This window comes from Desmodus rotundus, chromosome 12 (assembly GCF_022682495.2).
Source record: "Desmodus rotundus isolate HL8 chromosome 12, HLdesRot8A.1, whole genome shotgun sequence".
Taxonomy (NCBI): Eukaryota; Metazoa; Chordata; class Mammalia; order Chiroptera; family Phyllostomidae; genus Desmodus; species Desmodus rotundus.
Window position 1 is genome coordinate 79077418 of NC_071398.1, and position 23103 is coordinate 79100520.

At 48.2% G+C, this 23103-nt stretch overlaps 1 protein-coding gene and 1 pseudogene across 2 annotated transcripts; one reads left to right on the plus strand and one right to left on the minus strand.

Annotated features, from left to right (window-relative positions):
• Positions 1–144: 144 nt before the first annotated feature.
• Positions 145–10730, minus strand: FDPS (farnesyl diphosphate synthase). 2 transcript variants are annotated; one of them, XM_024573886.4, is made up of 10 exons: positions 10639–10730; positions 9318–9477; positions 8088–8228; positions 3412–3492; positions 3144–3266; positions 2724–2812; positions 2561–2633; positions 1603–1680; positions 1369–1503; positions 145–879 (listed from the first exon to the last, which is right to left on the minus strand). In XM_024573886.4, exons 2-10 carry the CDS (start codon positions 9456–9458, stop codon positions 679–681), a joined length of 1062 nt encoding a protein of 353 aa, XP_024429654.2. In that variant the 5' UTR covers positions 9459–9477; positions 10639–10730; the 3' UTR covers positions 145–678. The 2 variants fall into 2 exon arrangements, with proteins under 2 accessions (XP_024429654.2, XP_024429638.2); XM_024573870.4 differs by lacking the exon at positions 10639–10730 and adding an exon at positions 9556–10627.
• A 7809-nt stretch (positions 10731–18539) lies between these two features.
• Positions 18540–19528, plus strand: LOC112315586 (craniofacial development protein 1 pseudogene; annotated as a pseudogene).
• Positions 19529–23103: the final 3575 nt, after the last annotated feature.

Below are 23103 nucleotides of genomic sequence, written 5' to 3' on the forward strand. Positions count from 1 at the left end.
GTCGAGCAGTGAAGACCCCCAAGTCCTGGCTTCGCTACAACAACCCCGCTAAACCTGCCCATTCTGGCCATAGCTGCACCCCTGGCTGGTACACTCAAGAACAGAACCACAAGGTTAGACAATACAGCAGGTCCTGGAATAACATCGTTTTATTCACGTTTATTTCCTTATAAATTTGAGGAAAAATCTATTCCATTTGGGTGCACTGTGTGGCGCTTGCATGTTCTCTTGTCTGGGTCCTCCACCCCCCACCCCACCCCACCCCAGGACCCAGGTGTCTTCCCACATCTTAAAGGTAGGCGAGAATCCATGTCTGCACTGCCTGGATGGGCCCTGTGATAGAAGGGCCTTCTGTCCAGGGTGGGTCCCCACGTTGTGCTCAAGACAGGCCCTCCCCCTCCTCAGCCCTTCACTGGAATAAGCATGTTGGAAAATAATCGCCCCTGCTTTTATTCATTCCTTAAACGTGTGTGTGGCTCACATTTATTTCAGTGTTTAATATCAGAAGTGCTGGGTGACGTTTTTGTAACCAGAAATAGGCCACAGGAACTTAACTCTTGTCTATATGAATCATCTTATGGCAAACTCATCACAGCATCCAGAACCTATAGATGGCGTCAAGAGGGATTTACCACGATTTACTGAGAACCTGCCCTCCCCGCCCTGGTAGTCTCTAGGTCACTTTTTCCGCTTGTAGATCTGGTGTGCCAGCCTCAGGAAGATGGCTGGGGGCAGGGGCGGTGAGCACTGCTCAATGAGACCCGTAAGGCGGCTGTAACTGTCTTCTTCGTACTGCGTGAACACGGCCTGCAGATTCAGCTCCTCGTACAGCGCCTTCACCCGGGCCACCTTCTCAGCCTCCTTCTGTCCATAATTCTCCTGGAAGAGAATGGAAGCAGGTAAACAGGCTTCCCATTCCCCAGCGCCCCCAGGTCCCCTCCACACCCCTCACCCATATATTCCAGAACGTTTGCAATGCCATTCGCTCGATTCCTGCCTTCAGTTTCAAATGTCTGAGTGTGTAAGATCGTCTAAGGTACAGAACGTTCTCTTTCCCATCCCAAATGCTCAGATAATGTCTCAGCCCTCAGCTTCCTCTACCCCGGGGCTTCTCAACTCTGGCACAGCTGAAGTCTGCGGCCAGACAGTCCTTTGCTGTGGGAAACTGCCGTGTGCACTGAGAGGTCCCTGCAGCGCTCCGGCCTCTCCCCACTGGAGACACCTGCAGCACACACACCAGTTATGACAACCAAAAATGTCTGCGGCTGTTGTCAAATGTCCCTGGGGTACAAAACTGCCCCCACTTGCACACCACTGCCCTATCCCCTTTCTTATCAGCTCAGGCACCCACAGTCCTCTCTTGGGCACCTGCAAGATCTGGCGCTGTTCTGGAGAGGCCCGTTGTAGACACTGAACCACGAGCCAGCTGCATTTACCGTCCTGGATGTCAGTGCCAATCTTGCCTGTCACACTGGAGTCCCCAAAGAGGTCCAGGTAATCATCCTGGGCAGGGGAGCAGAAAAGGAGAAATGAAGAGGGTGCAAGACAGGAAATGAAGTTAAGCTGGAGCCTGTACTCCACTAGTGCCTCGAGCCTTCCTACCTGAATCTGAAAGAGCTCCCCCATCTCCAGCAGGATCTTCTTGGCGTTGGCATGTTCCTTCTCCCCGTCAACGCCCGCCTACAGTGCAGAGGGGACTAATAAGCCAGAAACCAGAGGCGCCTACATCTTCCTTGGTTGCTTCCTCCCATGCGCCCTAGCCCAAGTGCAGCCCCCAAATCTCTGCTCCCCTTTCAGACATCCCTGGCCTCCCTGGTCTAGGAAGGCCTGACTGACAGGTCCAACCTCTGTCCCACTTAATCTTAGCGAGGCCGTCCTGCAAGCAGCAAGTAATCCATTCTAGGGGCCCTCAGGCTCTCTCTCCCTTCACGAGGCTCAGTCTATGGGTTACTGATCCTTCATAATCTTTGTGCCATTTCCAAATTCTTCCAGGATGAAAAGGAAAACCTGGAGAAGCAAGGTCAGGATAGGCAGTCGGTCCCACTCACTGCCAGTCTCCTCGGCCTGAATCACTCCTCCCCACTCCTGCCCACCCTCAGATGCAGGATTTCTTGTTCCTCTCTGGTGGGCAAAGCACTGTCCCATCACTTGCTTCACTTAATTTTTACAACAATCTTGTGAGGTGGGATTTTTTTTTTACAGATTTTAATTTTAGAGAGGGGAAAGGGAAGAGAAGAGTGAGAGAAACATCGGAAAGAGAGACATCGATCGGTTACCTCCAGTACACACCCCCAACCAGGGACCAGACCTGCGACCCAGGCATGTGCTCTGATTGGCAATCAAACCAGTGACCTTTTGCTTTATGGGACGACACCCAACCAACTGAGCCACACTGGTCAGGGCTGAGGTGGGGATTTTATCCTCATCTTGCAGATGAGAAAACAGACTCAGAAAGAATATGTAACTTGCCCAAGGTCACACAGCCATTAAGTAGGGGCACCAGAATGTCCAAAAGCCCACATTAGGGGGCATCTTGGTCGGGGCAGGGGGGCTCACTCACCATATACATCGCAGCAGCTACAGGAAGGTAGAAGGAGTAGAAAGCTGTCTTATACTTGACGATAGATTTGTACCTAAGTAGTGGGGAGATGAACCCCTCAGAAAGGCAGTGCCCACCTGCAGCCCTCCCTCGCTGTGCAGATATGGTTCCCACTGTCCCTCACCTCTTTTCCGTGTATCTGCCAAGATCCACACTGCCTTGTGGGGCTGTGATGAGGTCCAGGGTCTGTCCAATCTCAGTCTGGTAGGAACTCTGAGGAGGAAGACGGTCCATGAAGCTGGGCTTTCCCAGGACTAGGGAACCCTGAAATCCTGAGACCCATGTTCCATGCACAGAGTCAGAAAGGAAGCAGGAGGGAGAGAGCCCCAGCACGCAAGGCCCATGTTCGCACACACACAGTCCTTATCACTCCCTCCATCACACAGGGACGGAGAATCCTCCTTGCCATTACCACCACCCTTCCCAACTCCCTTGCTTTCTTCCTCTTCCTGGCAAACCTGTGCATCTCCTATGTCCTAAAACCAGCTAGATTAGAGTGTCCTATAGAGACCAAGGCTGGCCAGTGAGCCGGCCCACAGCATACCTGCAGGAAGAGCTCGATCAAGTTCAGGTAACAGGGCTGCTCCCGGCAATAGTGCTTCAGCAGTCGGTAGACACATGCTTCCAGAAGAATTGCATCATTGATGGCGTCCAAACCGATGCCTGGCTGTCAGAGGAACACAGAGACACAAACAGCCTCCGTCTCAGACTCACACCAAGAACCTGTCACTCTGAACACCTCAATAGGCTCTGTGTAACCAAGTCCCTGTGGCCTGCTCCCATGCCCATGGCTACCTTCCTGCCCACTTTACCTTCTGATACCAGCAGATCTGCCCCCGTCGGGTGAGGGATGAATCCATAATGTCATCTGTCACCAGGAAGAAAGCCTGGAGCTAGGAGGAAAAGGAAGAGTGGAATAAGACCCCCAGGGTTCCCTTCCAACAGAGCTGCTTTGAGAATCACTGTGAGCTGAGATGAGAGGGAAGGTCAGAATGCGGAGGCTGAGGCTTTGTTCTGCCCCGTGAGGCTCTGGCAAGTTCTGTGACTACTTCGGCGCAGGCTTCCGAACTATAAAATGGGACTAAGACACTCTCGTTCTCCGAGTAAGAGACTACAGCAGATCACTGACTTCTCCAGACAAGCAGCCCCAGATAGCCCCCGGTACGAGGGAGGTGAAGGAACACCTTACACCTTGCACACGGCTCTTCCCCAAACCTTCGGCGAGCAGTTAGAGCTGATGTCTTCGTGCAACTCGACTCCGTAAGCGTGACTTCTGGAACAAGACTATTCCTGAGTCACCCCTGGACACTGCACACACACTCCAACAACCAGAAACAACGCTCCGCCTCAGGGAGCTCACAGGGGTATGCAGGGAGAGTGGGAAGAACTGAAGTCGGACTCCTGGGAACGTGCACCCAGGAGTCTTAAACATCTTTAAAAACTCATAAGTATCAGCAAATAGCTGGCCTACTTGAAGATAAATGAAAAAAAATGAAACGCTGTAATGTTCCCCACGGCACTTCTGGCTGTCAGGCTACACATTCTAGTTCCTTAAAACAGCTTTCCAAGGCGTGGTGTTTAAACCCCGCCCATCCCGATCTGGGCGTAGCTCTGGGGGGTCTGCACCGCTGCATCCTCAGCACCAGTGCAAAATCAGTCTTCCTCCAGGCCGAGGCCTTGGGGAAAGAGGCATCCATCTGCACCTTCACCTCTGACCCCACCCAGGGGTGGCGTCTAGGCTTTCCACATTGGAGGCACATTATTTTATTTACATTGCTTATTTAGAGTGGCATGGTTCACCCAGAGCTGCAGGTCTTCTGCCTCTCCCAAGAGTGACTGCAAAGTCCATTCAGTTTCAACCAGCACCACTCAACCAGGATTGAGGGGGCTTTGACACTGGCCTCCCTCAATCTCCTCCGCCCCCCGCGATGATTTGGACGCAAAGGAGCTTTCTTCTTCTTCTTTTTTTTTAAAAGATTTTATTTATCTATTTTTAGAGAGAGGGTAAGGGAGGGAGAGAGGGAAAGACACCAATGTGTGGTTGCCTCTCAGGCATCCCCCATTGGGGACCTGGCCCGCAACCCAGGCACGTGCCCTGACTGGGAATCAAACCAGCGACCCTCTGATTCACATGCCGGCGCTCAATCCACTGAGCCACACCACCCAGAGCTCAACAGAGCTTTCTATGTAGTAAGGCAACTTTAAAAAATGCCACCGCCAGAGTCCTACCCTAGGTCACTTAAATGAGAAATCTATAGGGGCGGTACTGCATATTGGGTTGGTTGTTGTTTTTTAATAGTTTTCCCTAGCATGTGCTGCCACGGGAAATAATGGGAAACTAGGACATTACCCATGTAGCATTCTTAGCAAATGCCCAGTCTGACTGTAATCACGAGGAAATAATCGGACAGATCCCCACTGGACTGTGAGCCGCGCTACCAAACACCTGGCCTAGACTTAAAGGAAAGGCCGGTTATGATGGAGAGGTTATCCTAGATGAAAGACCGAAGAATTACCAAATACAATCCATCCTGACTGGACCCTAGATATTAAAAAAAACTACTTGTAATATACATTTTGGGGAGCATTAGGAATATTTAAATATGAACTATATGTTAAATATATTATAAGACTGCCTAATATTATAGTATATACAGTATTATAAGTAATATATTAATACATTATATAATACTATAGTATAATATACTATCATATTCTATACTATCAATGTTAAATATCTTAGATATTGCTGTGGTCTGACTGTATCCCCCTCGCCCAAATTTGTATGTTAAAATCCTAACCCTCAAAGATAATGGTATTAGAAAGTGGGCCTTTGGGGAGTTCCCATAAGGCTCTCAGCTGATTTCTCAAACCTTGCAGGCAAGGAGGGTCTGGAAAGAAGTATTCAAAGTCATGAAAGGCAAGGACCTACATCCAAGATCACTGTATCCAGCAAAGCTATCATTTAGAATGGAAGGGCAGATAAAGTGCTTCCCAGATAAGGTCAAGTTAAAGGAGTTCATCATCACGAAGCCCTTATTATATGAAATGTTAAAGGGACTTATTTGAGGAAAAGAAGATGATCAAAAATACGAACAGTAAAATGACAACGAACTCACAACTATCAACATCTGAACCTAAAAAACACAAAAACAAAAACAAATTAAGCAAACAACTAGAACAGGACAGCGGGGAGGAGAAGAGAGGAGAATGGGGGAAAGGTAAAGAGAGTAAGAAGCATAAATGGTAGGTACAAAATAGACAGGGGGAGATTAAGAATAATATGGGAAATGGAGAAGCAAAAAAACTTCTATGTATGGCCCATGGATATGAACTAAGGTGGAGGAATGCTGGTGGGAGGGGGGTGCAGGGCAGAGGAAAATAAAGAGGAGAAAAAAAATGGGACAACTATAGTAGCATAATCAATAAAATATATATGTTTTTTAAAAGCCCTGGCTGGTGTAGCTCAGTGGACTGAGAGCGAGCCTGCGAATCAAAGGGTCACTGGTTCGATTCCAAGTCAGGGCACATGCCTGGGTTGCGGGCAGGGTCCCCAGTAGGGGGTACGAGAGAGGCAACCACACATTGATGTTTCTCTCCCTCTCTTTCTCCCTCCCTTCCCCTCTTTCTAAAAATAAAGAAAATCTTTTTTTTTAAAGCAGGCCTTTGGGAGGTGGTTAGGTCATGAGACTGGAGCCCTCATGCACGGGATCAGTGCCTCATAGAGACCCTCCCCAGAGCTCCCGAGCCGCTCCCGCCACTGGAGAGCACAGCAGAAGGGTGCCAGCTGTGACCCGGGAAGCAGGCCCCCTCACCCCACCATGCTGGTGCCTTGATTTCGGGCTTCCAAGCCTTCAGAGCAGTGAGAAATAAATTTGTTGTTTATAAACTACCCAATCTCTGGTATTGTTGAAGCAGCCCAAATATACTAAGGCAGATGTGATAACAATATTGTGATTATGTAGGTAAACGTCCTTGTTTTTAGACAGTAAATGCTGTAATAGAAAAATAGGAGGCTGAAGGAGATGAGGCAGAAGCAGAAGACAGATAACTAAAGTCACCCAAATAGGAATAATGGTGGACAGCTCAAATGGTATCCTGACGTGAGAGCCTTTCAGCCATGTTTAAAAAAAAAAAAAAAAAAAAAAAAAAAACCACTCCCAGGTGAACAGCTCGGGTTAGTAACAGCAGCTTCTACAGGTGAGCTGCTGGCCCTCAGGTCCCCTCCCAGGGTCCCACAGCTCTGCTGATCATCTCTGCTGATCATCTCTGCCCTGACCCTCCCCTGCTTCCTTCCTTGCCTGTTGCCTCCAAGTTTATGGACTCCTCAGCCCCCCTCCTGATCCCTGCAGGGACAACAACTGTCACCCAACGGCCTATCCTTCAATGATGCCATTGTCCCTTTTCCTCCTTGGAGGCAAATCCCCATTCTCCAGCCCTATCTCCAAAGCTCCAGACTGGAATTTCAACACCCACAGGACAGACAGGTCCGCCTGCTCTGCCAGTACCAAGACGCAATCTGGCCGCCTCCCAGCTGCTCACCACTCCCGCCCTGCGCCAGCTGCTTTCCTCAGGCCAGGAGCCTCGGCATCGCCCATCACCTACCAAGTCCTGAGCGTCTTTCCTTCTGGGCTCACTGCACCCCTCCCAGTATCTAGTCCCCCTGTCACTAATGAAACCTTAGACCAGGACTGCAAACTATACACCTTCAAGGGCCAAGGAAACAGGGAAGTGCAACAGAGCAGAGACGGCCTCACACACGGGAGCGCCTGCCCTGTCTCAGGCAAGCGACCTCAGTTCAACTGCAGCCAGCTGTTGCCACAGGGAGTCTGGACATAGATCTAGCAACTGTCCCAGTGATGTTAGAAATACAGTGGGGGTGTTTTAATCCTTGTCCAAGGATACATTTATTGATTTCAGAGACAGGAAGCTGGGCAGGTGGAGAGAAGCATCAATGTAAGACAGAAACATTGATAGTTTCCCACTCCCCACCCCGCCCAGCACCCACATGCTCCAACCTGGGATCAAACCTGCAACCTAAGTACGTGCCCTAACAGGAAATCAACTCACAACCTTTCATTGCACGGGACAAGGCTCCAACCAACCAAGCCACACGGGCCAGGGCAGAAATTTGGGTTTTTATGTAAAATCTCTTCTTTGTTAAATTTAGGAGACTTAATTTTAAAATATTTTCAAAAACTCTCAGTGGGATGCCTGTTTTCAACCTCTGCTTGAAAATAATCTCTGGAAGAACTATGCCACCTTACTCAGTTCCAAGGCCCTGGCCCACAGGTAGTCTATAGCCGACACATGTACCCATTTGCAGAAGAGGTTCCCCACATTTGTAAACTCGCTGTCTAAATTTGGCTGTGGCACACTAGAGGGACAGGGACACAAATAACCAAGGAGTGAGTTTCTCTCCCCTCCCCACCAAAGACAACCCCACCCTAGTAAACTCCTCCTGCCCCCTGCCCCCCAACGTTCTCACCAGTTCCACACACCAGCCCACAGTCATGGCCTGCTGCAGACTGTCGGCATCCAGCTTTCTCGGTTCCACCAGATCCTGGAAGGTTGTCAGCACCGTCATGCCCCGCTGGTACTTGCCTCCAATGACGTTGTACTCCAGGACCTGGGGGGCAAAGCCAGAGGGACCGGGTATCAGGGCCCGCAGAGCAGCTACTCTGAGATTTCTTCTTGCCCTCTCCTACTTCCCACCATGACCTAACTTGAAAGCCCTCCTTGACCCTGACTTCTCTTGCAGGGAGCCTAAGGAATTGCTATCCCCTTGTTTACATCCCCCAAGTTCTGGAACACAGAAGAGACCCCCAGCCCCCAGGCTCTCTCTGCAGTGTACTCCTCAGGGAATTTAATAGTGCTCCCAGGCCTGAACCACCCCAAAACTCTGTTCATGCTATAGGAATGCCTGGCACGCTCAGATCTCTCGTCCTCGGGTTCCAGCCCAGTCCCTACTTCTCTTAGACTTCCTCTCACAACTCACACTTCCTTTCCCAGACACTTTCTCCCATCCATAGTCCAACCTCTCTACAACTGAAAAGCGTCTCCCGGCACTGCGGACAAGCCCCCGCCCAGGCTGGTCAGAGGAGAGCTAGGAGGATGCAGGTTGGGAGGCCCACCCCACACTCTTCCAACAGTGTCTCCTCCTGCTCATCCTGCCTTCTGCTGCCCTGCAGACAGCCAGATCTAACTGCCTGGAAAGACTTCCCTTTTCATCTCCATCCCAGGGTAAAAAAAACCGTCCTCTTTTTCCTTGGTTCCCCTGAGACAAATGAGAGAGCATTTATAAAAGAATTACTAGATACTCCAACAGAATAAAAGAATTAGGTAACTTAAGTATCCCAGCAATAGTTCCTGTCGAAGAACAGAGATTTCTAACGATACACTAGTTTCACTCCTTCCTCTCTGGTCCCTGCCAAGGCAGCACGTTATGATTTCGGGACATCTAATTTCCTTTCACAGCAAAGACTCAAGGCCTCCACCCATGCAAAGCAGTTTGGATGGCCTACTAGAATCACAGGTGGAACTGATGGGCTGATAAAGTATACCTGTCCAGGCACAGGCCCCTCCAGAGCTGACCTAGAGTCACTCAGGTACAAGCCTGCCCCCCCCCACCTGTCAAAATTCCCCCGAAAACCATGCTGGATCCCACACATACACAGAAGGACCTAAGATTCACTCCCTCAGGTCACAAATCCCTCACCTCCTTGAGACGGGCAATAGCATCTCCTATTTCTGGGTGCCCCATGTCATCCTCAGTCAGCACCCTGATGATCTCGGAGAAGTGCTGGATGAAACTCTGCTTGTTTTGGTCATAAACATCCAATTTCTGGTCTCCATTCATTCTGAGGGAGTGAAGTACTCTGAGAAGAGGGGGGACAAGTCAGAAATCTGATCAGCTGCTCCCCCGCCCCAAGGCCCCTCACCCCCACCGCACTCACCGAGGCTCCTCTGTCCATGCTTGGCACCAGCAGCGGGCACTGTGCCATGCCCCCAGGACTGAGCCCTGGTGCACCAGGGAGGGCCGCAGTAGGGGACCCAGCCACCTCTCCCGGGGCACCCAGCAGGGGGTTGCTTGCAAGAAGACCCCCACAGATCTCAGCCAGCGGGACAGGGGCATCATGGGAGGAAGGAAGGCATAGGGAGGAGGAATGGAGCCCTGCCTGCAGGGGCAAGCACCAAAGGCAGATGCATGGTGGCAGCTCCCCAGGTCGGCCCTACCACCCCCAACCTTTTACCTCCAAGACCTGGTCCTGTCCCGTTCTAGACAGAGTGTGGACATTTACAGAAAGAAGGGAACGCAGGGAGCAAAAAGTACGGGTGGGTGACTGACACTCAGCTGATCATACTTAAAATAAGATGGCAAAAACTTAATGCCACCTAACTTTATGTTCCTCAACCATCAACTCCTCCTCCAGGGAGCCTCTGGAATTGCTACTCTCTTGGCTTTTTCCCCCACATCCTGGAGTACAGCAAGAAGGATCCAAAGTAGTTCCTCCGTACTAGGGGCTGAAAGGGCCCTTAAATCACTCTATTTCACAGAGGTCAAACTGAGCTTCTAGGAGGTCAGAAGATACGTAGGCAGTGGCATCGCCAAATCTAGAACCCAAGTCTCCCCTAGTAGGTGGGGAGAAGGGTGTGGAGGATCCGGAACCCCTGGATGCTACGGCCACTTGGTCTGAGGCAGTGAGACTGGGCATCCCGAGCCCCACAGGGAGCGCTGGGACTACGGAGACAGCCGAAGAGCAATACTGGACGACTGATGAGGATTCGTAGTAGAAAAGCAAACCTGGTTCGGGTACTCTGGGAGGGGGAGGGGGTTGGGGTGCGGTTGCAGAGAAAGCACACGACAGAGCTCGGGAGTCTCCGCACATCCACCGGGTCAGCCAGTCGGGCCCACCGACCCCCAAAATGGTGGGTCTCCGATGCAACAGACCGGACCTCCTGTGCCTCAAAGTACTGGTCCAGAAGTAACGCCGAGTCTCTAACCCCTGCCTCCGGGCCCAGCCCACAACCACTCTCACCTGTTGCTGGATGCCGATTCTTTGCCGGGATTGTTGGCGGGGTAGCCTTTAAAGGTATACCCACTCCGCGCTTAGCTCTCTGGGTCTAGTAGTTTTAGATCTTCTTTCACTATAGAGAGAAATGGTTCACTAGACTACAATTCCCGGCATTCTGCGGGAGGGACACAGACAACGCGATCTGGCACCAGCAGGCTGGGCGAAAACGAATCTCTCTGATTGGCTGTTTCCCTCGTGTGACAAGCGACCCGCACGGACAGCCAATGGAAGGTTTGTTCCCAAATCAAAGTCTTAAAGGAGCCGTACTGAGGGAGAAGGATGCGGTGTGATGGAATGGGATGTGGGGGCAGCAGTAGTGAATGTGAAATAGACTGCTTATGCCCTCCAGTCTGGTTGTTAGCGGTCACCTTTGCTACACACTTCAACTTTCACTGTCTTCCTGTGCAGCTGCACGGCATGTTAGTACAACGCTAGCAGACCAGCTTTGTCCCTTAATTGGTTCTCTAACTTAGGCAAATCATTTAACTCTGATCCTCAGTTAACTTCCTTGAAATTGGCTTTCCTCATCTGTTAACGAGGGTAATACCGTCAGATAATGTATATAAAGTCCTTTAAGGGCTGAATAAAAATAAGACTCAGAGCAGGAGCTAGAAGCCTCACCCCACCATGGCTTGACCCTGTTGGCTCTCTCCCTAACCCTCCCAAAGGGCAGTACCTGGACCCATCATGTCAAGTTGCCTGAAACGCCAAACCATCTAAGATATAAATGGATTTTGTCATTACAGAACAAAAATAATTGTGTAAGAAAAAAAATAATTGTGCAAGGATACCTGATTTCACCACTGGTATTTCAACATTGCCCTGGAAGTTCTACTCAGAGCTACTCGAAAAGAAAAAGAAATAAAAAGCAGTTGAATTGGAAAAGAAGTAAAAATATCTGTGTTTCACAAACAATATGATTCTGTATACAGGATATTCTTGAGGATATTCTTTATATCCTCAAGAAAGCTACTGGAGCTAATAAACTCAGCAAGGTTGCAGGTTACAGGAACAATGTGCAAAAATCCGTGGTATTTCTACACACCTGCAATGAAAAATCTCAAAAAGGAAATGAAGGAAGCAATCCTATTTACAATACCATCTGAATTAATAAAATACCTAGAAATAAACTTTATTTTTTAAAGATTTTATTTATTTATATTCAGAGAGATGAGAAGGGAGAAAGAGAGGGAGAGAAACATCCATGTGTGAGAGAAACATCAATAGCTTGACTCTCACACACCCCCAACTGGGGACCTGGCCCACAACCCAGGCATGTGCCCTGATGGGGAATCAAACTGGTGACCTTTTGGTTCACAGGCCAGCACGCAACCCACTGAGCCACACCAGCTAGGTGTGCCATTAAGGGGCACATATGGAATCATGGCCACTTAATTTGGAGGTTCGGATTCACAGACAATAAAAAAAAACCAAGTCAAAGGTGAATAGCTAAGCACTTTATTAAGCAAGAGCAAAGAGAAAGCAAGAATCAAGAGCACACATCACCAGACAGGAAATCACCAACACCCGAACATGGACGCTGGGGAATCCCAGAGGCAGCATTCGGGGTCTGCCTGGGAAAGTTCCGAGCGAAGCGTCCTTCCCTTGGGTGAGATTCCAAAGTCTCACTTTGGGGGTTCTGGTTAAATATGTGTTAGACAAAAGTGGCTACGGGCGAGCCAAGGGCCTTTCGTGACTTATCTAACCAACAGGTCCCTCTGGGAGAAGGGCCAGTTCTCCCCGAAGGAACGGTTAAAGATCACAGGTACTAACCTCTCGGGGAGGAGGGCCAGTTCTTCCTGGGAGAGAGCACACCTATATTTCACTCTTATAATAAAGGTCACGGCTCGGGCAAAAACAGGGAGGATTCTCAATAAAATTTAACCAAGGAGGCGAAAGATTTATACAAGACTTGTACAAGGAGGTGAAGACTAGAAAACATTGCTGAAAAAAATTAAAGAAGACCTAAATAAATGGAAAACAACCCACACTGAGATGTCAGTACCACCCAAAGCAATCTACATATTCAGTACAATCTCTATCAAACTTCCAGTACAATTTTTTGCAGAAATGGAAAAGCTGATCCTCAAATTCATATGGAATTGCAAGGGGCCATGAATAACTAAAATAATCTTGATAAAGAAGAACAAGATTGAAAAACTCCAAAGTCTCAATTTTGAAACTTAGTACAAAATTATAGTAATCAACCCTGGCTGGTGTGGCTCAGCGGATTGAATGCCAGCCTGTGAAACAAAGGGTCACCAGTTCAATTCCCAGCCAAGGCACATGCCTGAGTCATGGTCCGGGTACCCGGTGCAGGGCATGGAAGAGACAACCACACATAGATGTTTCTCTCCCTCTCTTTCTCCCTCCCCTCTACTCTCTAAAAATAAATTCAAACATCTTTTTTAAAATTACAGTGATCGAAACCATGTGGTACTGGCATAAGGACAGGCATATATACCAGTGGAACAGAATTGAGAGTCCAGAAATAAACTCATACATCTATGGCAAGTCTGGACTCAGGAGAGTGCTGGCCACTGAATGGGTCTTTGTTGTTGTTAAAGATTTTGTTTATTTATTTGTTTTTAAAGATTTTATTTATTTATATTTAGAGGGGAAGGGAGGGAGGGAGAAAGAAAGAGAGAGAAATATCAATGTGTGGTTGCCCCACTGGGGACCTGGCCCACAACCGAGGCACATGCCCTAACTGGGAACCGAGCCAGTGACCCCTTGTTTCGCAGGCCAGCACTCAATCCACTGAGCCACACCAGCCAGGCTATTTACTTATTTAGAGATAAGGGAAGAGAGAGAGAAAGAGAAGGAGAGAAGCATCAATCTGCAAGAGAAACATCGCACATTGCCTCTCCTACACGCCCCATCAAAGGACCTGGCCCACAACCCAGGCATATGCCCCTGGCTGGGAATCGAACCAACAACCTTTCAGTTCACAGGCTGGCACTACATCTACTGAGCCATACCAGCCAGGGCTGAATGGGTCTTTAAATTACTGTACTATACTGCAGTTAGAGTTGTTTTGTCAAAGATCAGGGAAATGGGGTCAAATACCTTTGTGCAGGCTTCTATACTTTACATAATAAAGATGCAGGATTAAAAGGAAATAGATCGATGGCCCAGAGAAAAGGAATTTACCTGTGGTAGATAGCAGAAGCTCCGAAGAGAAGTAGTGGGAAGATCAGGATGCCATGGCTGCTGTGAGCGCGTGGTCAGGGTTCCACGGCCCCTTCAACCCTGCGGGATTGTCCTCCTTACCCAGCTGAGGGAGCCAAATAAAGTGAGCCTGAACTGGTCTCTCCATCCCAAACTTATCTGGGAACCAAATTCAGGGGAGGACAAGGCCCTACTGGGGCAGGGCAATATCCTTTGTGAAGACTTGCAGTGGGAGTAGAGCCAGCCCACTGGATATTATTAGGCATATACTCTGTTTTCTACATTGGATCTGTTAAACTGGAAAACCTCAAATCCTTCTTATAGGGATGATCTTACCAAAATGACTGATTTAGTTACGTCAGTTTTTGCCACCCTCCATCCCAGTTAGGCAGACATACAAACCTTACTGAATATTTTACTTACAGGGGACGAGCAGAGGTTGGTATTGGATAAGGCAAATGAAGAGACTCAGAATCTGCACCAAGAAAATCCAGATGGGACTCCTAACCCTACTAGGGCAATACCTTTAACCAAACCCAACTGGTACCCTAACAGGAACGGCCTTCCTCTCTTAGAGCATTATAAGAGGTGCCTCCTTGAGGGACTGAAGAAAGGAGTCCCTAAGCAGAAGAGTCTGAGTACGGAACAGGCAGTACTACAAAAGCCCACAGAGGACACCTCTGACTTTCTTGAAAGAACCTACGAGGCCTATAGAAAATATACTGGTCAGCTGGATCAACAAGCCCCTGAAAATATTAGAAGGGCAAACATGCCCTTTCTCTGTCAAAGTGCACCAGACATCAGAACGAAACTCCAGAAGTTGGAGGAATGGGCATGAACCCTTCTCAGCCAGTAGTCATTGCCTTCAAAGTTTATAATAGCAGAGAACAGAAGAGGGCCCACGTGGCCACTATTGGAACAGGCCTCAGCGAAATTCCATTGGTGGGCAAGGGGCACTCTCCCAACCCCCTCTAAAACGCTTGCCACTGATAAATACATGTATTGCAAGGAAAGGGGCCCTGGAGAAGGGAGTGCTCCAAGCGAGGGGACCGGAGGTCAGAGTCTGAGAACTCGAGAGTTATGGTGGGGAAAGGAAACAGCTCCGATGATGAATGACGGGGCCTGAAGATTCAGTCATTACAACAACCCATTAAAGTCACCCCTTAGCAACCTCAGGTAAAACCAATAGTGGGGCCCTGGCTGGTGTGGCTCAGTGGATTGCGTGCCGGCCTGTGAACCAAAAAGCTGATGGTTCTATACCCAGTAGGGATACATGCCTGGGTTGCAGTCCAGGTCCTCGTATGGGGGTGTGTGAGAGGCAATTATTGATGTACCCCTCCAGCATCAATGTTTCTCTCCCTTTTTCTCCCTCCCTTCCCCTCTCTCTAAAAAAAATATATATAAATATATATTATATATATTAAAATTATATTATATTTAATATAAATTATGAATACAATATAAATAAATATAATATACATGGAATATAATAAAATATAAATTATAATATATTTTATATATTATATTAAATATATATAAGTATATGTAGTTTAAACTAACAGCAGGGGTAGAAATTGTACTCTTTGAGACTGGAGTGACATATTCCATGGTCAATAGACCTCTAACTAAGTCCTTGTGGCAGGCAGGAACTGGAACTGGAACTTCTGAAAGCCCTGAAAACCAACTTTTCTTGAAACCATTAGAATATGCTATGGGAAATACGGTTTTAATTCATAAATTTTTATATATTCCTCTTACATGGAGTGACCAGTCCCTCTTCCGGGGAGGGACTTGCTGTCACAACTCTGTGCTCAGATCACTTTCTCTGCAGCAGAACAGCAGTTCCACCTCCAGGTCCCTCCAGAGCACACCTGGCAGTTCCTTATGAAACCATGGAAAAAGAAGAAAAGCGACTCTGGCCAGAAGATGTTGAGAATCAGGCAAACCCCACGGTGTGGGCTGCTGGAAGGCCAGGGAGGGCTAAGGGAGCCTCCCTGTTAAAGCTGACCTCAAACCAGAGGTGGGAACTCCCAATAAGAGGCAGTATCCCTTGCAGAAAGAGACCCTAGAAGGAATTCACCCAATAATCCAGAAATTTCCAGAATATGGACTAATTCAGCCCTGCCACTCCCTGTACAATACACCCATATTGCCCACATAGAAACCCCACTCAAATGAGTATCAATTTGTACAAGATTAAAAGGTCATAAATGTTATTGTATGGGACACTCACCCCACTGTCCCAAGTCCTTGTACTCTAGTGAAGAGTTTACCTGGACACAGCCTCTGGTGTTCAGTGTTGGACTTAACAGATGCCTTCTTCTTCATTCCGACTGGCCAAGACTCTCAGCCGCTGTTTGCTTTTCAGTGGCAGGACTGGGTCTCGGGTCAACACTCAGTACTGCTGGGCAGTCTTACCACAGGGTTCAAGAGCTCCCCATGATTTGGGGGAGACCCTGAGTCAGGACTTAAAAGACCTAAAACTGTTACAATATGCAGATGACCTGTTAATTACCAGGACATCATTTCAGCAATGTTTAACTAACACTGTATAGCTACCTCGAACCATCTGGCATCTTGTGGCTATAAAGTATCAGTGCAGAAGGCCCAGATGTGCCAACAAGCCATAAGGTTTCTAGGGTTCTTGCTTAAACCTGGCAAAAAGAGTCTTACTAGAAACAGAAAAGAAAGCATGATTTTCTAAAATATTTTATTTGCTTACTTTCAGAGAGAGGGGAAGGGAGGGAGAAAGAGAGGGAGAAAAACGGCAGAAAGAGAGGGAGAGAAACTTCAATGTGTGAGAGATACATCACATACCCCCACCCACGGACCTGGCCCACAACCCTTGCATGTGCCCTGATCAGGAACCAAACTGGTGACTTTTGGGGTTGCAGGCTGAAGCTCAGTTCACTGAGCCACACCAGCCATGACAAGAAACCATCATTTAAATGAGAGTTTCTGATACCAGGAAACAGCTGAGAGGATTCCTGGGAATGGCTGGCTACTGCTGCATTCAGATCCCAAACTTTGAGCTTATTGCTAAACCATTGTATGAAACTCTGAAAGGACCAGAATATAGCCCTTTAGAATGGAAGAAGGAGTGCACTCAGACTTTTGAGTCAGGTCTCTAGCTGATTTAGTACCTACCTGGCTTGTCTTCTGTGCTCTTGTGGGAGTCGGTATCACTTTCCAGCTAGCTCAGCCCCAGAGAGAAGAGCAATGGACATAGGTCAGAAAGGGCTCTCCAATGCCCAGCCTAGCCCCCACAAGGGAATCTCTAGCAGGAAAATAGGCTAGAGTCTCCTAAATACTCTAGGTCCCTGAGAGGAGAGAAAGTGTTCAGAGCCACCCACTCCCATACTCACCAAGTAGCCTCAATATTCAGGGAAAGAACATAGCTTTGCAGTCAACCAGTCCTGAGTTCAAATCCTGGTTTAAATCCTTATTGGCTGTATGATTGGGGTTCATTTGAATGTCATTTTTCTCCTCCCAAAAATGGAGGTAAGTTGACAGCAATGTCCCAGTGATGACAGGCCATGTTGCCTTTGGCTGTATCCCAACCATTGGGTAGAGTATGGTTTAAGCGCTTGTATTTTGTGGTCTCCATCAAGAGGCCAAACCTGAGTCCTCCTCTAGGAGACCTTCCCTCACTGGGTTACTTGTCCCCCTGTGGCCCAAGCTCTCCCCAGTCACAACTTGATCACTAAATCTGAACAGTGCCTGAATTCTTGCCTATCTTCTCCACCACTTGGAATTGTTTGAGGACAGGGACATTTTTAATACTGTCACCCAGATGACAGCACAGGGTTTGCCCCAACAATAAACTTGTATGAAATTAATTTTGAGGTTTTTACAACATACCCAAGAGCAGAGAAGTAGTCTAACGAACCCCACGTCACCCAACAAGCTTTCACAATCGTCAATATTTTGTCCATCTGGTTTTATTAAACTATTTGCCTTTCTTCTCCCCATACCAGCCACCACACCGTTTCTTTGCTGGAATATTTTAAATCAAACCCCCACTGTGAATATCATTATGCTCACAAACACTTCAGAATGTCTTTCTAATGGATAAGGAATTTTTTTAAATGCAACACAAAATTAGCAGTAATTTCTTTGATATTCTGCAATGCCCAATCCATGTCCAAATGTCCTGGATTGTCTCAAAATAGTAATTTGCAATTAGTTTGTTTAAATCAGTATCCAAATCAGGTCCATACATTGCACTCAGCTGGGCATGTGTTTTAAATTTAACTGAACAGAAGAAGGAGACAAGAAAGTCCATTCAGTGAGAATGCAGATTGGTGCAGCCATTATGGGAAAGAAATGTGGAGGGTCCTCAAAAAATTAAAAGTGGAACTGCCTTATGACCCAGTGATTTCACTTTTGGGTATATACCTGAAGAAACCCAAAACACTGATGAGGAAGAATATAAGCCCCCTATGTTCATTGCAGCGTCATTTGCAATAGCCGAGATATGGAAGCAACCCGAGGGCCCATTAGTAGATAAGTAGATAAAGGTGTGGTAAATATATACACCGGACTATTACTTGGCCATAAAAAAGAATGAAATCTTACTATTTGCCACAGAAGGAATGGACCTAAAGGGTATTACGCTAAGTGAAATAAGTCAGACAGAGAAAGACAAATACCATATGATCTCACTTCTATGTGAACTCTAAAGAGCAAAATAAATGAACAAACAAAATAGGAACAGACTTGATCTTTGCCTTGAGGTCAGTAGCTACAGTCCTGTGGCTTGGCCCACCCCGAGTTGCAGCGACGTGGAGGAATTCTACTCAGACGATGTCGCCTCCTCAGAGGAAGACGAAGACTACATGCCTTCGGGTGAACAGTAGAGTGAAGATGATGTAAATGAATTAGGGAAAGAAGATGAAGTGGATGGTGAGGAGCAGACACAAAAAACCAAACGGGAAAAAAGAAAGGCTCAAAGCATTCCTGCCAGGAAAAGAAAACCAGGTGGCCACTTGTTAGAAGAAGAGGAAGAGGAAGATGTCAGTGAGGAATCTGGAGGAAGTAGCAGTGAGGAGGACACACGGCTGCAGAGCAGGGAGAAGATACTGGGTCAGAGACTGCGAGGAAAAAGAAGGAGGATGAACTCTGGACCAGCTTTCTCAACGATGTGGGACCAAAGTCAGAAGTGTCCCCAAGTCCACAAGTTAAAAAAAGAGAGGAGACTGAAGAGACAAGTTCAAATAAATTGTTGGTCAAAGTAGAAGAGCTGGAGAAACCTAAAGAAACAGAGAAAGTTCAAATCACCAAAGTGTTTGATTTTGCTGGTGAAGAAGTCAGGGTGAGTAAGGAAGTGGATGCTCCATCTAAAGAGGCCAAATCCTTCTTCAAGCAAAATGGTCAAGAAAAACCACAGGCTAACATCCCTTCAACTCTACCGTCACTTCCCGCTGGCTCAGGATTAAAAAGACCAAGTGGCATGAACAGCCTTTTGGGGAAAATTGGAGCCATGAAGCAGAAGATGAGCACCCTAGAGAAGTCCAAATTGGACTGGGAGAGCTTCAAGGAGGAAGAGGGCATTGGTGAAGAACGAGCCATCCACAATTGAGGGAAGGAAGGGTACATTGAACGGAGAGCTTTTCTAGACTGAGTGGATCACAGGCAGTTGGAAATTGAGCGAGATCTCAGGCTGAGCAGAATGAATCCCTGACGTCATGGGGGGGGATCAGCTGCAGCCTGGCCCTGTCTACCGTGCGAGCTCCGGTGCCAGTGTGAGAGGGCCCCAGCGCTCCTCCTCAACTGGCGCCCGGCAGGGCCTCTTTTCCACATTGAATTCTGTCTTTGTGTCTTCGTCTCACGTGGTTTCACTCATTTTACTGTTAAAAGTTTGTCCTTAAAAAAATAAATAAATAAATAAATAAATAAATAAAATAGGAACAGACTCACAGATACAGGAAATAGACTGATGGGTGCCAGAGGGGTGGGTGTCTGGCAGGCTTGGTGAAAGAGATGAAGGGATTAAAAACTACAAATTTGTAGTCACAAAATAGGCCCAGGGATGTCAAACACAGCATAGGGAATATAGTCAGTAATATTGTAATAACTATGTACGGGGCCAGGTGGGTACTGGAATATTGGGGGAAACACTTTGTAAAGTTTATGATTGTCTAACCACAGTGCTGTGCACCTGAAACTAATACAAAGTAATACTGAGTGTAAACAGTAATTTTTTTAAAAGCCTATCTAGATGTCAGAAAGGAGGTGAAATGGAATTGGTTAAATAGGAATTTTGGTTAACAGAGAAGGGAGGAGCACGCAGGCACAGGGAACAGTGCGTGCAAAGGCAGGCACTGACTGAGACCGAGTCTCGTTTCGGAAGCGGAAGCGTTCGTGCGTGGGCTAAGCATGGAGAAAGGAAGGCGATGTGGCGAGAGAAGCGACCTGGGTCCAGATAGTAGAGACCCTTCCATGCCCTGATGAGTTGGCAATGTCCGTGATCGGAGTAGGCTGATCAGACCTGATTTTTAGACAACTTATCTGTAGTGGGAGGCTCCTTTGCAGATGGGGGACCCCAGCAATGGAGACCCTGGGAGGAAAAACCTGGGCAGCGGATGAGAAGAGGAAGGCCACAGGCCACAGTCCATGGCAGTGAAGATGGAGAGGAGGTCGATTTGGAAAATGTTTGGAGTCTGCGCATTTTGTTTACTGACGTTAGATGTGGGTGGTGAGAGGTTCAGAGTTTCACCGAGGGAGAGAGAGAGTTTAGGAGGTAGAACAGGACGGGTGAGGACACGGAAATGAAAAGAGGTTGACTGAGCTAATAGAAGGTGCAAAGAGACGGGGGTTGCTGAAAGATGGGGCGTGACCCCACCGCAGGGGCCATTGGTATGAGGGTCTGAAGCCTAGGAGAGAGGCTGGGGTGGGCTGAACCATGTTGGACCCTGCTGAGTCACATTGAGAGCCAGACCCCCTCACCATTCATTCATCATTCAAAGTTATTTATTGAGCACGCAGTAGGCAGTAGGAGTATAGCAGTGGGTGGGCAAAATGGACAAAATCCCTGTCCTTCTGGAACTGAGTTTCTAGGCAGAGTAAAAATGCATTAAACAAGCCAAATGTGTGGACGTTGGTCACGGAAGGAAAGCAAAGCAGGGGGGAACTGCAGTGTTAAATGCAGTGGTCAGAGAAGGCCTCGCTGGTAAGGTGATGCCTGAAAAGAAATTAGAAGGAGGTAATAAGCAAGGTATATGGCCATCTAGGGGAAGGCATTCTCGGGGGGGGGGGGGGGACAGGGACTGCAGCTGCCCTCTCTGAGGCAGGTCCTTAGCTTCCTTGTTTGAGAAACAGTGAGGAGGTCAGTACGACTGGACAAGAGGCATTAAAGGAACGAGAGGAGGAAGAGGAGGATTGAGAGGTGGCAGGGCCTTGTAAAGACTTTGCTTCTACTCCAAGCGTGACAGGAAACATTAGTGGGTGGTAAATAGAGTGCTGTGCTCTCCACCTTCTCCCCCTCTACCTCCTTCTCCCCTCACCCCTCTCGGTGTATGGCTCTTCTGCGTGTCCTGCCTCTCGCCAGAGTTGAGCCCTTTACCTTGCCCCACATGCAACTCAGGAGCTGAGCAAAATGTGATACACCTTCACGAAAGGCTCCAGAAGGAGCCAGAGACCTGGGACCATAGACCAACGTTCACAGCAATGTGATTCACAATGGCCAAAAGGCAGAAACGGCCCATCTGCTGACCCATCGATAGAGGTACAGGCAGCAGATGTGGTGTGTACATGCAGTGGAATATTATTCAGCCTTTAAAAGGAAGGTAATTCTGATACATGCTACAACAGAACCTCAAAAACATACGCAGTCACAAAGAGACAATACTGAACCATTCCACTTATCTGAGGTGCCTAGAGTGGACAAATTCATAGAGACGAGAAGTACGACAGGTGTGCCCAAAGGCTGAGAGTGGAGGGTGGGGGATCGGGAGTTACCGTTTAAAGGGCAGAATCTCTGTTTGGGTTGATGGAAAAGTTTTGGAAACTAATAGCGATGATGATTGCACAGCATTGTGAATGAACTTGATGCTGCTGAACTGTACGCCTAAAAAGGTTAAAACGGTAAATTTTATCCTATGTATATTTCACCACAATTTTTAAAAAAAGAAAAAGAGACGTAGGTCCAGGCTGGCCTCTGCCTCTAGCTCCTCTCTGGCTGATTTCCCCCATGCAAATGAGGGTTCTATGGATGAAGTTCACGGAGTCCATCACAGAAGCTGGGAACCAAATTAAGGTGTCCCTTCATAAGCAAGGAGTCTGGGACTAAGGGGCGGGGCGGGGGTAGACTGGAATGTATAGTACCATGCTGCCATTCGCACTAAAAAGGGAAAGATAGTATGTGGTTCGTCCCTGCATTGTCTGTTTCTGGGAGAACACACAGGAAGTTCAGAAATCTGGTCACGTGCTGGGGGGAACTGAGTAGCCGGGAAGGGGGATGAAGTTGGGAAGGGAGAAACGCTTCACCCGTAACCCGTACCTCTGAATTGTGTATATTGTGCTAGTCAAATAAATGTAAATACATTTTGAACAAATTCTATGGAACTTTTGGAAATACAGATGCAGGGCCCCACAGGCGATGTTCTGATTACTGAGGTCTGAGAGGCGTCACCGTCTACGCACGGAAACAAGCACAGCACGTCCGAGAACGGTCTCGAACTGCGCCCTTCCAAAGGTTTCTTATCTCGGTTTGCAGATGAGGAACCCGACACTCAGACTCTCTCCGCCCAAGCCCGCGTCGCGTTGGGGCGTGGGCACCGGCTACTTTGCCCGGGAGCCCCAGCCTCGCCCTCCTGCTGCGGCGGCTCTAGGCTCTCGGGCGCCCATCGCAGGCGGGCGGTGGCCCTTTCCCCAGACGAGGCGCGGGTATTGGACGGTTTGCAGAGTAAAGCCGCCTGAGGCTGGTGGGCGGAGCCTGGAGTTTGTAGGCGGTTGTGAGAGCAGGAGTGTGTGTGTGCACGCATGTGTATGTCTCTATGAGGAAAAGTGTGGGAGGGTCAGGTCAGTCCGCGTAATTGTGTAGGTGTGCTGCATGAGCATGCGCTTGTGGTGTGTGGCCTGTGTGTGTTACGGTGAGATGTGTATGCACGGATGGAATTGGAGGTGTTTGTGTGAGTGTGCGTGTGTGTGCATACATGCATATGCATTTGTCCCAGCGCCTGCGCCGTCCTTGACTCTGTTGAGCTCTGGTGTCACCTTCTCTGTGAAGCCACCCTGATCTCCCCTATACCCACAAAG